The following is a 16,387-nucleotide window of genomic DNA, read 5'->3' as shown; positions in this document are numbered from 1 at the left end:
TTAACAAAATTTCACCAGATCAAAGAGCACATTAAGAACTCAGTTTCATTCAAGAGCCCTACATTTGCAACAGAAACGCGTCACGATAGTACATGTATATGCAATTGTAAAAGTTCTATAATTAATGCACAACCAGGAGTAAACGAATAAAAGGCACATAAAGGAAATGAGCGCTTTAATTACAGCAGTTTTATTTTCGAATGCTCCTTTTATAAATATTCACAATATTGAAATTTCTCAACTTACATTTTTCACGCGTTCGAAAAAAAAGAAGGTTCTATTACTAGTAAAATTAACCTAATACAAAGATTTTTGTTATATTCCCAATTTTTCCAGAAAGAAACCGAAAAAAAAAAACGGTTCAAAATTTCCAGAAATTTTACAACACTAGGCGTTACTATGTATCGTGATGAAGACAAATCCTACTTAGTTTCTGTTAAGGTATCCGAAGGTTCGATTTTCGTATTGTCCAGAAGCTGACACCTTTTCTCCCTTCTTTTCCTTCCAAAGTATTTTTATAAGGCAATTTATCCTTATAGAGGGTCCAAAAAATTTCTTTTCATTTTTCTTAACTTCAGTATGCTTATTTGCATTTTAATAGGACTTAATATTGAGGCCTCAAATATTCAGTAATAATAATAATAATAATAATAATAACAATAATAATAATAATAATAATAATAATAATAATAATAATATTTTCAAGTTGTCCTAAAATTTGGCAAAACTTACTTAAAATTAGAGATTTCGGGGAAGGGGTTCCGTACCTTCAAGACACACATCTGCAACTACCCAAATTTTAAACGAAGGAAAGCGTTGCACTAAAGTTTCATGTAGAAAATATTCTACTGTATGTTTTAAGGAAAATCCTGTAATAAAAACAGCTGAATATCACTCAACAGTAAGGCATATAATAAACTCAATTTTAGGATTTGCAGAGGTAATTATGAAAGCATTGCTACAAAAATACCTACACGTACCAAAATTCAACAAGCTCTGAAATACAAAGTAACAAAATAGCCTATAAGATTCAGTCTACAGAGCAATTGTTACTTAAAGAATGGACACACACTATTTCGACAATCGAGACAAGACGAGAAATGTTTACGATACTGTTCGTCTCGTCTCGATTTTCATTTCCAAAGCGAGACGATAATTTGAGTTAGCCTTGTCCCATCTCGAATGTAAAATGGTAATGCTTATGTTATTTTGTTTGTTTTAGGAAGGAGATGAGAAATTCCGTTTCACGTTTCTGCATATAATGGTATGACCTGAGCGATAATTAGCTCCTAGCTTTTAATCTTCTACGAGATAATAATAATAATTATTAGTTTATTATTATTCCTGAAGATTTGATAGTTCAAGTATTGAAACATCCGACCATTCAAATATTTGAAGATAATAAAACATGTGTCATCGGCAGCACAAATTCTAAAGTAAGAAAGAAAAACACTTCCCCGACGAAGTTTCGATTCAAGAAGCTCCAGATTACTGGTCGAGCGCCTTGACCACTGAACCACGATCACTACGCGGTAAATGATTCGTCTTTAGTGTGGTTGTGATAAGTTTCTTTTCCTCCGCTTGCAAAGTTGTATGTTACTTTTCTTCATTTCAAAACATCTTTCGTATTTCTTTTATCATGATATAAGTCAATAATCTTCGGCATAGTCTCATACACTGCATTTGTTTCAGAGCAGTCGCCATTACTTGATCAATGACATGTCCGCCGCGATACAAGAGTTCCTGAATGGGGGACCATCTTTGTTGTCGGTGGAGTGCCAATTTTTGCAATTTCAAGCGTTTACGAAAACTACAGTTGCTGGAAGTGTACGACTCAGACGAACACCAAACAAAAACGAATGTTTACAGAACAGACTAAGGTACACGTAGAATATATACTCTTGCTTCTAAATATTTGGTCTAGGAATTAATTCGTGCGGTTGGTACGCACACATTGAAGCTGTAGTACAAACACAAAATACATAAATACCTTAAGAAAAATATTGTCCATCGCTAGCCACCACTTTTGCCCATCTGTCAGGCAATGTACGGATTCCGTGGCGAAAGAAGTCCTCATCCTTGGAAGCGATCCAGTCAGAGACCCATGTTTCGATATCTTCTGAAGAAGTAAACCGCTGTCCAATCAAATCGTTGTGCATGCAATCGAACAAGTAGTAGTCCGAAGGAGCAACGCCTGGTGAATACCGCGGGTGGGGTAAAACTTCCCATCCGACATTTTCTAAATAGGTTTTGACCGGTTTTGCGACATGTGGGCGAGCGTTATCATGTTGAACAATAAGTTTATCATGTCTGTTCTCCCATTCTGGTCGTGTTCTGGCCAGAGCTTGCTTCAAACGCATTAATTGTCGTCGATAACGTTCTCCATTCATAGTTTCACCCGGTTGCAGCAGCTCATAGCACACCACACCTTTCATATCCCACCATATGCACAGCATAACCTTTGCACAGTGAATATCTCGTTTTGGTTGTGATGGACCTGGTTCACCTGGTTTCACCCAGGCGTTTTTTCGTTTAGGGTTCTCGTAATGGATCCACTTCTCATCACCCGTAATAATTCGATGCAGAAACCCCTTTCTGCTCTGTCGTTGAAGCAGCAATTCGCAAATGGTTTTTCGTCTTTCAACGTCTCTGTCTTTCAATTCATGTGGAACCCAATGTGACATCTTTTGAATCATTCCCATGGCTTTCAAGCGTTTGGAGACTGTTGTTTGAACAACGCCTAATGCTGCTGCAAGTTGTCCCTGCGTTTGACACGAATCCTGCTCGAGCAATGCTGTCAATTCTTCGTCTTGAAATTTTTTTGGCTGTCCAGCTTGCTCTTGGTCTGCCAAGCCCAAATCACCACTTCTAAACTGTGCAAACCACTTCTGACACGTTCGCTCAGCTAGAGCATGGTCACCATACACTTCCACCAAAATACGATGACTTTCAGTCGCACTTTTCTGCATGTTAAAGTAATGCAGCAGGACACCCCGCAAAAACACTTTATCAGGCACAAATTGCGCCATGTTCACTTAACTACAAACTGGTGTTGTTGACGCTTTAATCCACTGCCCTATACTACGAACGATACGCGATGACAGGGGTTTGCAACACATGTGTGGATACACGGAACTGTGGGACGCTCCGTTCGTTGCGCCATATCTTGTCCAGCCGCAGGAATTAATTCCTAGACCAAATAAATAACCAGGGTTGCAAATCAATATATGAAATCAGCATAAAAGTACAGAAAGTTACACATTTCAAGGGATTGTATTTTGGAATGGCATTCAATCATTCAGCTACCGATAATCCGATTCTTTCGGATTTTCGGTATGGATTTAAGAGCGAATTTGCAAATGTACCGAGATGGCGTGCCACTCTTTTCTGTTACTAAATTAAAATTGAAGATCTCTTCTTTGTCTCTCTCTTTTTAAAGGAAACTTAAATTCTGAAAAAGTATTTTATTTAGTTGAAATAAAATTCTGTAGAACTATTTTATTAGGTTAAGAGCCTGACATGCTAAAAATAATACAAAATTTACCATTTTTCTTTTGCTTGTTTTTCATAAGTGAAAGGAGATAATGAAATGCAACTTATCACACAATCATAGATAATATTATTCTAGAACAGAAAATATGAACCTGAAGTATATACAGTGTTGCCATTCATAGAAATTACAGTGTTGGCAGAATAACAATTCCCCCAAAATCAAAGTTAAGGCAGCAATTAGAGGGAACTCAACTGTATTTGATTACATATCTTTCTGTTTTGGTATCCTGTGAACTACTTTTTAAATAATAGTTGTATTTAGTTCGTAATAAACAAAATAGTTTTAACATACAGTCATTAAAATTTAATAATACTGTTATTTAAAAAGTAGTTCATAGGATTCGTAATCAAATGCAATTGAGCTCCTTCCTCTAGTCGCTGCTCTAACTTAGATTTTGGAGGAAATGTTATTCTGGCAATACTGTAAAATCTATGAATGTCAACACTGAAAATTCTTCAAGTTCATACTTTCTGTTGTAGAATAACATTATGTATGATTGTGTTAAGTGCATTTCATTATCTCCTTTCACTTACGAGAAACAAGCAAAAGGAAAATGGTGAATTTTGTATTTTTTTTTTTTTTAGTATGTCAGGCTCTTAAAGTAAAATTCTGCATAACTATTTTACTTAGTTTCTGAACATTAAAATTTCATTTGCGTTTCAGTTAGTATTAAAATGAAACTTTTTTGTATTAAAATAAAATTTTACATTCCCGAAGAAGAAACTATTTCTTTGAAGGTAAAATATAGCTTATATCTTCTACTCTAACTCCTCGCAATTTTTTCTCATATTAAAACGATTTTAGAGCGTAAGCAGTGGTGGCTCTTGAGGTAAGTCACTTTGATATAAAGTTAATTTTATCGCTATAAAATAAGGGAAGAAAACTTACGTAGCTTTCTGTTTATTGCATACAACAATTAATACATTAGATAGGTTTTCTTCACTTGTAGTTATAGAAGTTTTTTCTTGTCAATATGGCTTCCCGCAAGAGCCTCCACTAAACGTAATAATTACTTTTAAAAAAGAGAAAAAGTAGTAAAATATACCTGTAATTACGGACTTGTGTAACACTCAGAAGTGGATCAAAAACTTTGTAGTACACTACGGCATCAACTCTAATCGTCACACTGTCCTTAGTAAGCACCTGTTAGCAACAAAAAACACAATCAGCCTTCAAAAACAAGGATTTAGAAGAAGAAGTAGACAATTGTTGTAAAAATAGAAATACATTGTCATCAATAAAGAAAATTTCCAAGTGTGCATCCATAACATCATCTACTTCCAGCACAAAGCTTTAAAAAAAACAAAAGAAAGAAAAAAGAAAAAGAACAACATGACGTTAAAATCTACACAATTTAGTTCTAATAACGAGTTTTTAAACAAATGGAACATTTATTTTAACATGTAGATTGATATTCAAAAGGGTGGCAAAATTCACACACACAATTCACAATAAATAAAATCTACTAGAATCGACAGTTTAGTGTAGAAATTTTCAATTATATATATATATATATATATATATATATATATATATATATATATATATATATGATGTTCAAAAAATGGCGCCAACGGGCCACAGAGTAGTAGGGGAAAGTGGTCGAATTGTGCGCACTTAAGAAAAAAATCGTTATTTTCCAGCTGTTTTTGTAAGCATAACTACATGACTTTGCACAGCCATTGTTTGCTGTATAGGAGATAAGGTACAAACGTACTTTGAATAAATACACTACAGAATACACTTAAATTCAACGATCTTCACGTTATTCAAACTGATATTACTAGCATCTACATATGAAAGTACAACTACACTTTTACCATAAAATTTGCTGTAATTTCTATTACGGAAAGACAATTATATCTTTAGATATTTCATGGATTAATGCAGATTTCAAATGGTAATGTAAAGTACTCACTTCTTGCGGTGGAAAATCATAGTGGGAGGTTCGAAGGTCACGTTTGATGAACTGATCAATACAAGGCAAATAGAAAAACAATCCAGGCCCCTTAGCACCTCCCGTCTTCAGGCGGCCTAATCGAAACATAACAGCCCTTTCATACTCCTGCACATACTACAAAAGAATATACAATTAACGAAATCAAACGTGAAACGTGGAAAGATCATTTTTTTTTGTTTTGTTTTGGAAAGCTATAGTTCTTCTCGTAATTGAAGTTAGTTAAAGCACTGACATGAGTCCTTGTCTGCCATTAAGGTAAGAGTAATCGTTCAAATATCACCATTATATTACAGCACATGCCCCCTATTTATCCACGATGTAAAACTAAAAATCCCATCTAAACCTCAATAGTAGAAAGTCCCTAAATATTTCATTTATTGCATTTCTACTGTCTACTACCAGATTTAAAAATAAACATACTTGCAGTTGCATATTTATAAGAATAAATTTACGAAAATCTTTATATTTCGGCTCGATAATTTTTTAAAGAGAAATTAATTAGTTTTAAGGTAGAGGTTCAGGATGGACATTACATCAAATTAAATATTTAGAAATTAGATTAGACAAATATGTATCACCAAAAGTTTTTTTCTTATAGTGACCTTCCTAAAAAATTAAAAATAAAAAGCAGTAATTAATGTTAAACAGAAAGATAATACATTTTTCTTGTATTCCATTGCAAGTAAGGGAAGTTCCTCTAACGTAAGAGCGCGCGGCCTCTAAGAGTACGATCAACAATTTGCCAGATCTGGCAACGCTGTACGTTGTTTGTTTGTATTCCTGCAGAAGCGTCGTTGTATGAAAGGTGGTTGTACGTAAGTTGTCTGCTGCCAGCATCTGTGCCCTACGTTTTATTGGTAAATAAAAATTTTTGATACTTCCAGTGTAATAATTGAGTTCCCACTAATTTGTGTTTAGTTGAATACAGATGTATTCTGTTTCTGAACTTAGTATCAAATATTAGGTGTCACAATCAAGTTTGGGCATAAGACAGATAATACCATCATATCTGGAAATTACTGCACACTTGCGATAGATTTGTAAAATGAGTGCGATTCCTCTAAGAGTACGCGCGCACTCTTGGGGACCGGCGATGCCGTACTTTTGGAGGACTGTGTAGACAATTGAATTTGACTATCAGAGAAGATCACCTTGTCAGATTCTTTTCCAATTCTGACACTGCGGGATTACTTTGAGGCAAAATGAATAGGTTTCTCTAATATAAACAATAGCAGTGTGCATCACTGTTGATTCGCATAGCCCGAGAAAGTAGGTAGGCCTAGGTATGATGTGAATCGCTGGCGATTTACATGGCTCACTGAAGTAATACTAATGTGAAATCACCAATGATTTACATTATAGCATTACGCTATTCCTGAAGTGAATGAAGTAGGATAAAATCTCAGAAAAGTGGGTATGATTACTTTCAGGATCAGAAAGTGGCAAATTTGAACCTACTGCATGCGAACTAACCTCGGAAAAGAGTCTAACATACTGCAATGATTTTTTAATGGTTTTTGTTTAGCTACAGTTCCTTTTTTTAGAATTTTTTCCAGAAACTGTCCCAACGTCCGTGCGACGGATAAAGCCAACATTAGCTCTCTGCAAGAACAAGAATTGGCTTAGTACGTAAGGGACCTTGATTCTATGCTTTACGGTATCACATGCCAACAATTGATGGACCTTGAGTTCGACTATGCAGAGAGAAATCAGATCAACACAACTTCAAGAGAGAGAAGAAAGCCGGAAAGAATTGGATATATTTATTTTGCAAAAGGAATAATAACATTGCGCTCACCGGAGAAGTGCAGCCTTGGAAAAATAATTGGCTTCAACAAAACTCAATACACGATATTCTTCACAAACTTTCAGGCAGTGTTACAAGACAAACAATTTCTCTCTCATAGAATGTTTAATATGGATGAAAATGGAATTTTAACTCTCCCAAATAAAATTCCAAAAGTACTTTCGGCAATTGGTAAAAGGCATGTGGGTAAAGTTGCCTAGTTAGAGGAGACAGACGATTACTGTTCTCTGTTACATGTCTCCAACTGGAGTTTACGTGTCTCCAGCCGTCATATTTCTCAGAAATAGAATGAAAATAGTGTTGTATGAAGATGGGTCTGAAGGAACTTTACCTCTGGTCTCAGATTTTGGATACATAACCAGCGAACGTTTTTCGGATTGGTTGAAACATTTCTCTCACCTCGTGAAGCCAACTCAGAATGATGAAGTGTTGCTCGTTCTTGATAACCACACCACACACTGCACTTTGGAAGCAGTACTGTATTGTAGGGATAATTACATTACCTTTCTTTCTCTTCCTCCGCATGCAAGCCACATGCTGCAGTCCCTTGACAAGAGGTTTGGGCCTCTGAAGACTGCCTTTGCAGCTGAATGTGACAAATGGATGGTCAATAACCATTGATCACCCGTGGGAAGAATAACACAAAGGGACATTTCCGGCATCACCCACATTGCATACGAAGGGATTGCAACAATTGAGAAAGCTAGGAGTTCGTGTAAACTACAGGGATTCACTTTTTCAATCCTGACGTCTTGAGTGAAGTAGACTTCCAACTTTCGGCACTGATTGATCAACAACTTTGCTCTGCTGACAGCGAAGAGAATGGTGCAACAACATCAGATGTTCCAAATGAACCAGTAACAGTACATTGTCAGCATGTCTGCCTCTTCCTAAACACTCAGGTGTACAGAGCAGGGAAGAAGTTCGACATTATGACGTTTCCACCGTTTAAAACAAACTTGAAGCATCCACAGAAGCAACTTGCATCCACAGAAGCAACGTTTAGGTGCAGTGTCATGCCTGCAGGAAGTGGTGGCATGAGGCCTGTTCAAATTATGAGGGCCTCGGGGTTTTTAAGAGTGAGAGCTGCTAATGATCATATAAATGTCAGCTTTTAGATGCATAATTTTATTGTAATGTTCTATTTGTTTTATTTGCGCATATAAGTTTCTGTTTAGTTTAAAAGCAGTGTCAATTATACTTTGGTATAATTTGGCAGTTTTCAATTTTATTTTGTAATTGTAATTGTAATTGCAGTTTTCAATTTTATTTTGTAATCTAGGCCTAGGTTAATTGTAGGCTATATTTTGGTATCCCTCATTATCAAGAATTTGAATACTTTTGATGTTACACTTATATTTGTAACATAATTTATGTCAATTTCTCGCAAAACCAAAAAACTTTGTACCTCTTTTCGTATTTCTGTCATAATTTTCTTTGAATTGTGTAATATCATCTTCGTTTGCTGCCTTGTAATAGTATTATTCTCACATAGCAAATGCGTACTCTTGGAGGACACATTGCGTACTCTTAGAGGCATAGTCCTTCAAGAGTGCGCAAATGCATTGTTTTATAACAATGCGTCTATTGTTGTAACTATTGCGTCACTGTCTTTATATTTGCCTCCAATTTTGACCTTAAGGAATGAATAAAGATTTGTGATAGAAATTATCACTCTGGGTGATTTCCCTTTTCTTCGTTACGTGTTTAAAGACTAAGTGCGTACTCTTTGGGGAACTTCCCTTAATTTAAAACGTATAAATAATTTATCACATCTTCAAACACCTTCTTATTATAAAACACTGTTTGAGAATTAGAAAAATACTGCAATAGTATTGCGTCCGCTACACAATTAAAAGATATATCAAAAGTTGAAAAAAGAACAAATATAACAATAAATGTTTACATTTGTGATAAAAAAATATAAGAATCCGCTTCCAATCATAAAAATAAGCAAGAAAACATATTAATTTAGTATATATCAATTATAATAAAATGATCGTTTTTATATGACAAAGTACTTCTCTAGGTTAATAAGAAGTCAAGTAAAAACACACTGAGAAACTATACTTCTACGACAGATGCTTAACAAAATACTTCAGAAGTGAAAAACAATTGAAAGAGGATGAACTTATTGTAAGGAGCCTGAAGTTGCTCGAATTAATTTTTTCCTATTAATAGAGTATGAAATTGATATTCTATCTTTAAGAGTTCGATTTACAATAACTGTTGATTTTGAATTTTTATTGAGTAAATGAAAATAGAAGGCCTGGTTTGAAACGACAAAATATCAAAAATATCTTCCAACGCGTTTTTGTTATTATATCATCTAGGAAAATGGAGATTATAGAAGTTCTGTTACTTGTATTAGATGCTGCAAAAGTTTGTTGAAATTTTACAAGAAGCAATAGAAATAAAATGATAAATGACAAAGATAAAATGAATTACCTAATTAAAGATGAAGAAACAATAATGAATTACGTAATTAAAGAAACAATATATATCTAGTCGAATACTTGTCATAGAAGCCTAAATGATTTAGTAACTGTCTTGAAAAGCGAAATAGATGTGTTAAAAAAAGAAGACATACATTTTCAAGAATAAAGTGGAAATTTTAGTTAATTTAGAAGAAAACAAGAAACGATTAAGAAAATGTATAAAATTGATTCGATTAAAGTAAGAATGACAGATCATGATCATTTAACTGGAATGTTTTCGAATTGCAGCTCACAGTTATTGCAATTTTTACTATCGGAATAGGTAAAATGGTTTTTGTTCCCTTATTTATTCATAATTAAGTAGTATTCAACTGTTTCTTAAAGAATTAGCTGATGACACAAATCATATAAAATAAATTGCAATCAATCAAGAAAACTATATAACATATTCGAAATACAAAAAGATAGGTAAAGAAAATGAAATCCATTTAAGATTTATTGATAGTATTTGATTTCAATTGAAGAATTTAGCAGAATTAGCGAGTAATTTAAGACCAGAACAATTTAAAGAAACGTCAAAGTACTTTTCAGTTAACAATTTGATTTAGTAGTTAAAAAGTGTATGTATCGATATGATTATATAAACTCAATAGAAAAAATAAAAGAAACACAAAGAGCTCCAAGAGAAAAATTCTTTAATAAACCTACCAAAACTCATATAAAGGATAAAGTCTGTGAACAAGCAAATAATGTTTGGAAATCATTTCATATTAAAACCTCACAGAGTGTACTCAACTTTACACACAAAACAGAACTAATTGTAGTACACATATTCAAAAATTTTAAAGATGTTTGTTTTCAAGCATATGCATTAAATCCTGCGCGGTGTATCTCGAATGCGATTTCAAATACAACAAAAATAAGTGAGAAATGTTTATTGATTATGATAAAATACCGATAGGAAAGGGAAGGGTATAACAGGTGAAATTTCACAGTGTAAAACCAGATAACAAATATATACAAGATCATAATAAAGATATGTTCGACATATTAAACTTATTTAGACGCAATAAACTTGTATGGTTGGACTATGAGTTAATATGCCTTATGAAAACTTAAAATAGACAAGTCCTTAGAAGATATAATGAACATTCCAGATAATTCAGAGACTGGTTACATATTAGAAGTAGGTAACGCATATTCAAAGCACATAACAAACATTCAGATTCCTTATTAGCTCCAGAAAATATAGCACCACCAGGATCAAAACAATCAAAACTACTAACAATACCTTACGATAAGGGAAGGTATGTTATTCACTATCGAAAGTTAAAATTGCATATATCACTTGGATTGTGATTGAAAAAGATGCACAGAGTTTTAGAATTTATGAAATCAGATTGGCAGAAAGATATATTGATTTAAGTACAGAAATGAGAACAAAAGCTATGAATAAGTTTGGAAAAGAAATTTATAGAGGAAAGTCGGGTATTGTGGAATACTGTTTTTATTTTCAATGATACAAGAGACATGAATGAAGTCACAATAACGAGTTTTATGTTAAAATGCGCTGTGATGTATGTTCTTTAAGAAAACAATACTGTAGAAGCTACACACGTTATATTCACTGTGTTTGACAAGCATTTTCAAAAAATGACAGAATTTGAGGTCATGCAAAAGTGGAGGGTAATGTGGAATAGTATTCCACATTGTCCTTCACCTGTTCCAAATAACTGTTGACATTACATTCTATATTTTCATGACTACTGAAATAGATAATCGACAAAGAAGGTATGGGACGTCAACTGGTACGTTTGTTCAATTTAAGGAGTGCATATGAGTATACAATGTAAAAGCAGCTTGAAAAAGGCAAACAATACCCAAAATAATAAACGAATTGTGAATAACACGTACTGCATGGTGTGTGAAATTTACAAGCAGTCATCAGTCATCACAAATGAAGTCCACCCTGTATCCTCCAGCGCAATCAGTATGACACCATTGATTACACGAGAGACACCGATTCCATTGTTCATGTGAACTGTCTTCGGAATTTTTCCTATAGGAGTGGGGCACTGAGCATTTGCTCTTTCTGTAGCATCACTGTCATAACAGTTATCGGGTTCTTCATTCTAAGTTGCAAATGAGACTTCTCGCTGCTCGGATGTAGATAAAAGTTTGCCCCTTAACGGACGTTTTGTATGCTTAAGACTTGTCTCCACTTTCTTTCTGAAAGGTGATGATATTATCACAGCTGCTGCTGACTTTGGTCTGCCTCGAGTAAAGCTGCGTCTCGTTAATGAGGGTACCGGTGAAATAGCTTGAGGCGAAACTGAGAGAACTTGCTTGAATGTGTCTGTGTGTATGTTGACGCAGAAGAACTGTATGAAATGGGAGGAAGATTTGTTCGTGACATAGTTGAAATGGCAGGGGAACTTGTTCCTAAGATAGATTGAATGGTCCCAGAAACTATTGTCGGAAGCTGGCGGGAATCTTCGACGGCTGTTTTGCCACACTTTCAAGGGTCATCTGAGTTATTTGTGAGTGTGTCGCCGTTGATAAACTATCACTAAAGAAAGCTTCCGTTTATTTACTTAAAGAACAATGAAACAAATCATGTAGACAATGAAAAGGTCGAACATTCACTCCCTATGCTGAAAGGGATAACTGACGGGTAATGTGGAATAGTATTCCACATTATCCTTCCTACAAGCATTCCACTTTAGCCGCCATCCGCCACATTGGTATTTTAACCCTTCACTTTCAACTGATTGGCAGAATCCACATCAAACATTGTTCCTTTCCTATGTCACATTTTTGTTACTTAGCACCATAATTATAACGTTCACTCATGCACAAGAAGTTACATTACGTAAGTGAAATATACATACCTTCAAAAGTTTAGCATTTCTCACAAATTAGATTTTCTTCTCGCACTGCGATGCTTGCAACAACAGCAAGCTCATACTTTCATGGAAGCCTATATTGCCCTTGGCAGGGCAGCACAGGACACTTTCGCTGAGCATTACCCACTACCACCGCTGAAACACTGGTATTCCACATTACCCGAGGTATTCCACAATACCCGACTTTCCTCTAACTTAATGAATAATAGTGTAGTTAGAAAGACAATGGAAAGCTTGAGAAAGGGGCAGCCTATCCAATCACAATGTGATCCAAAAAGTGGGAAAACTAATGGTGAAACCTAACTTTGGTTACAGAACAAAATACTTGTGAGAAAAGAAATACTTTTAATAAGCCGATATATGTGGGTATGAGTGTATTAGAATTATCAAAGCTATTAATGTATGATTTCTGTTATAATACTATAAAATATAAGTATGGGAATAATATTTGTTATATAAACACTGATAAATTTATATACGAAATAGAGTCAGGTGATATATGTAAATATTTAAAAGAAATTATTAATCCGACTCAAGTGATTACGAAGAAAACAATAAAAATGGTATACCACTAATAAACAAGAGAGTATTAGGAATGATAAGAAATGATAATAATGGTAAGAGAATGAGAGAATTTGTTAACGATTAAGATAGGATTAAGGATAATGCCAGGATTAAGATCAGAGATATATTCCTTTGGAGTAGAAAAGGTGGAATAGATAAATGCTAAAGGAATACATAGGAGTGTAATATCGAAAGAAATACAATTTGATGATTATTAAAGCAGTTTATTCAATAATCTAAAAGCATATAAATATATGTCTCACTATAAGTCATAAACATGAGTATGTGATATAGAAGTTAATGAGCTAGTATTAGATTCGAATTATGGCAAAAGATATACCTGTTGTAAACACGCTAGTTTGTGGATATTATGCAGTAGAATAATAGTGTAGCTGTGTAATGTAGTGTAGTTTTAAATATATTCTTTATGGATATGTCATGAAGTACCATGCGAAATATAGTTACGTAATCGTTATCGACAATATCAGATTCATAGTAAATATAACTAAAAACTACATTTACCTTAAGGTCAAATTATGTTTTATTTCTACAGATTTCACAAAGATAGAACACCTTAAACTAGTAAAATATATAGCAGTATACTTTCTCGAAAATAATAAAAAGTATAGAACAATTTTGATATTCACTAATTTGATTTATTTTATTCCTTTTCCAGCACATATCACAAATTAAATAAATTGAAAACTTATATGAACATTCTCCGTGATCTTTACATAACACATCAAGTAAACCGCGAATTAAGTTTTTATCATCATAATGATATATATATATATATATATATATATATATATATATATATATATATATATATATATATATATATATATATATATATATATATATATATATATATATATAGCGGGTGATTCAATAAAAACGTACCAAGCCTATATCGCAGCTAATACTGCACGTAGAGCCTTCAAACAAAAAATTGCATTATCAAATCGTATGTGTAGAATGCAATAAAAAATAGTAGCGAGACCAGTAGCGTCTCGTGAACACCTTTAACGGGGAGAGGACAACTTCAAAATTTGAAATGGAAAGTGGTATAACTGTTGGAATCGTTCGAAAGGACATTAAATGTAAGGCAACTTTTAGAGGACAAATTTTTGTCATATCCTTTCCCATTTAGCTGCTAGAGGCGTTGTTGCAGACTTGTATCTGACTACCCGTAGCAGGCCTTTAACTCAGCTAATAATGCACATAGAGCCGTCACACAAACAATTGAACTACCAAATTGTGTTGGAGATATTCACGATACGCCACTTGTGTCGCTACTATTTTTATTGCATTCCACACATATGATTTGGTAGTTCAATTGTTTGACGGCTCTATGTTCATTATTAACTGAGTTAAAGACCTGCTAGGTAGTCAGATACAAGTCTGCAACAACGCCTCTAGCGGCTAAATGGGAAAGGATATGACAAAATTTGTCCTCTTAAAGTTGCCTTACATTTAATGTCTTTTCGAACGATTCCAACAGTTATACCACTTTCCATTGCAAATTTTGAAGTTGCCTCCCGTTGGAGGTATTCACGAGACGCCACTGGTCTCGCTACTATTTTTATTGCATTCGACACATACGATTTGGTAATGCGATTTTTTGTTTGAAGGCTCTACGTGCAGTATTAGCTGCGATATAGGCCTGGTACATCTTATTGAATCACCCGGTATATATTAAATGAAATCTGCGCTAAATTCATTTTGTTTAATTATTTGTAAGCCTTAAAGATCTATGTGGTGTTCAATGTACTCATTAGTGATTTAATGATTTATGTTTTATTAAAAAAAAATTATATTTGAACAGAGTGTTCGCGGTAAATTGAATTGATTTCTGGACACTGACCCGAAATATTAGACCATAGAGCAGTATTGAGGAAAAGGTGTAAAATAATCTGAAACCTGAAAAGTGGATTTTAACATCGTAATATTATGAAGTTAATCTTCGAAACTTAAACGTGAACTCTCTTGCCGGGGGCCCCCCTTCGTTGCGGGTCCGTTAGTTACGCTACAGATTGAGAGCATTGTATGAGAGCTGAGAGTTGTGTCATACTGAAGCTTGTAAAGACCAGTGTTATGGGAGAAACTTAATATTGTGATTGGTGCAATAACAAATCTCATTGCAAATCATGTGCATCTGTATTACATGTGGTGTCATTTACATCTTTTAACAACTGATTCTATAATTAGTAATTAACAAGTTCTATGATTAGTATATTAAGTAGATTTCGTATTAGTTTTCTTACGATATACATTTTACATTATTATTAATTCAGCGATACTATTAACAGTGACAATGATTAAGCCATGCAGCTCAAAAATGTATTACAGAACATTTTTTCTTTGCAAACACTGGATCTAGAGCTATAGACACTGGTTCCGGTAATGTGAGAAATTTTCACAGATGGTTCGGGCGAACCGCACGGATGACACTACTGCATGTCTCTCGATGAAGAGGGTTTACGCTAGAGGGATAACTTGTGACATGTACACTCATGTCCAATATTATTGTCGCATGTCTTTAAATATGTCGTTGTAGAAATATTATTTGATAACGAATTCGCCCGGTATTTTTTATAATGTATAATCTGTAAAGGCATGTATCTGGCAAATTTCATGTCAAAAGAGCAGTAAATAAAAACAATAAAACGAAAATAAAACTTTCGTGTCCATTTAGCAACATTTTGTTTTACTCATTCTAATTTTCGTATTTATAATTCTTTTCCTGTGAAATTTACCACAAATATTATTTCCCGATTATACACATAGTATCAGTATTAAAAGTACCCTGCAAAATAATTATCAAATTATATTCTTACAAGAAGACAGTTATAGATATACGACAATCATTTTGAACATGAGTGTACAGTTGTTTGCAGTTGCCTAACTGGGCCCTACCGTACTGAGATGTCTACATTTCACTAAGTCTGCTGGATATGTACAGACCTCACTCATTGTCATGGCAGAACTTTAAATAAACCGAAATTTACGTACTTTCAGAAAGTGCCAGACATATCTAAGGCTTTCCCACACTTGTATAATTAACAGTGTAAAACAGATAAATATAGTAACCACCATATCAGCATTTTCTTAATGACATGAAAGGGAAGTCATTAAGAAATCTGTCAGGATGGAAGA

The 16,387-nt window shown here is 34.1% G+C and overlaps 1 protein-coding gene across 4 annotated transcripts in view; it reads right to left on the bottom strand.

Annotated features, from left to right (window-relative positions):
- LOC145688902 (band 7 protein AGAP004871-like) overlaps positions 1–16,387 on the bottom strand; it is a 74,534-nt gene that overhangs the window by 45,506 nt on the left and 12,641 nt on the right. For all 4 annotated transcript variants that reach the window (XM_081763069.1, XM_081763072.1, XM_081763070.1 and 1 more), the window contains exons 3-4: positions 5,472–5,627; positions 4,599–4,696 (exon numbers count right to left, since the gene is read on the bottom strand). In XM_081763069.1, coding sequence (XP_081619195.1) covers positions 4,599–4,696; positions 5,472–5,627 — 254 coding nt within the window. The remainder of the gene's footprint in view (positions 1–4,598; positions 4,697–5,471; positions 5,628–16,387) is intronic.

Source organism: Thermobia domestica, chromosome 7, assembly GCF_964235325.1.
Source record: "Thermobia domestica chromosome 7, izTheDome1.hap1.1, whole genome shotgun sequence".
Lineage (NCBI taxonomy): Eukaryota > Metazoa > Arthropoda > Insecta > Zygentoma > Lepismatidae > Thermobia > Thermobia domestica.
This window is presented reverse-complemented; position numbering and strand designations above follow the sequence as displayed.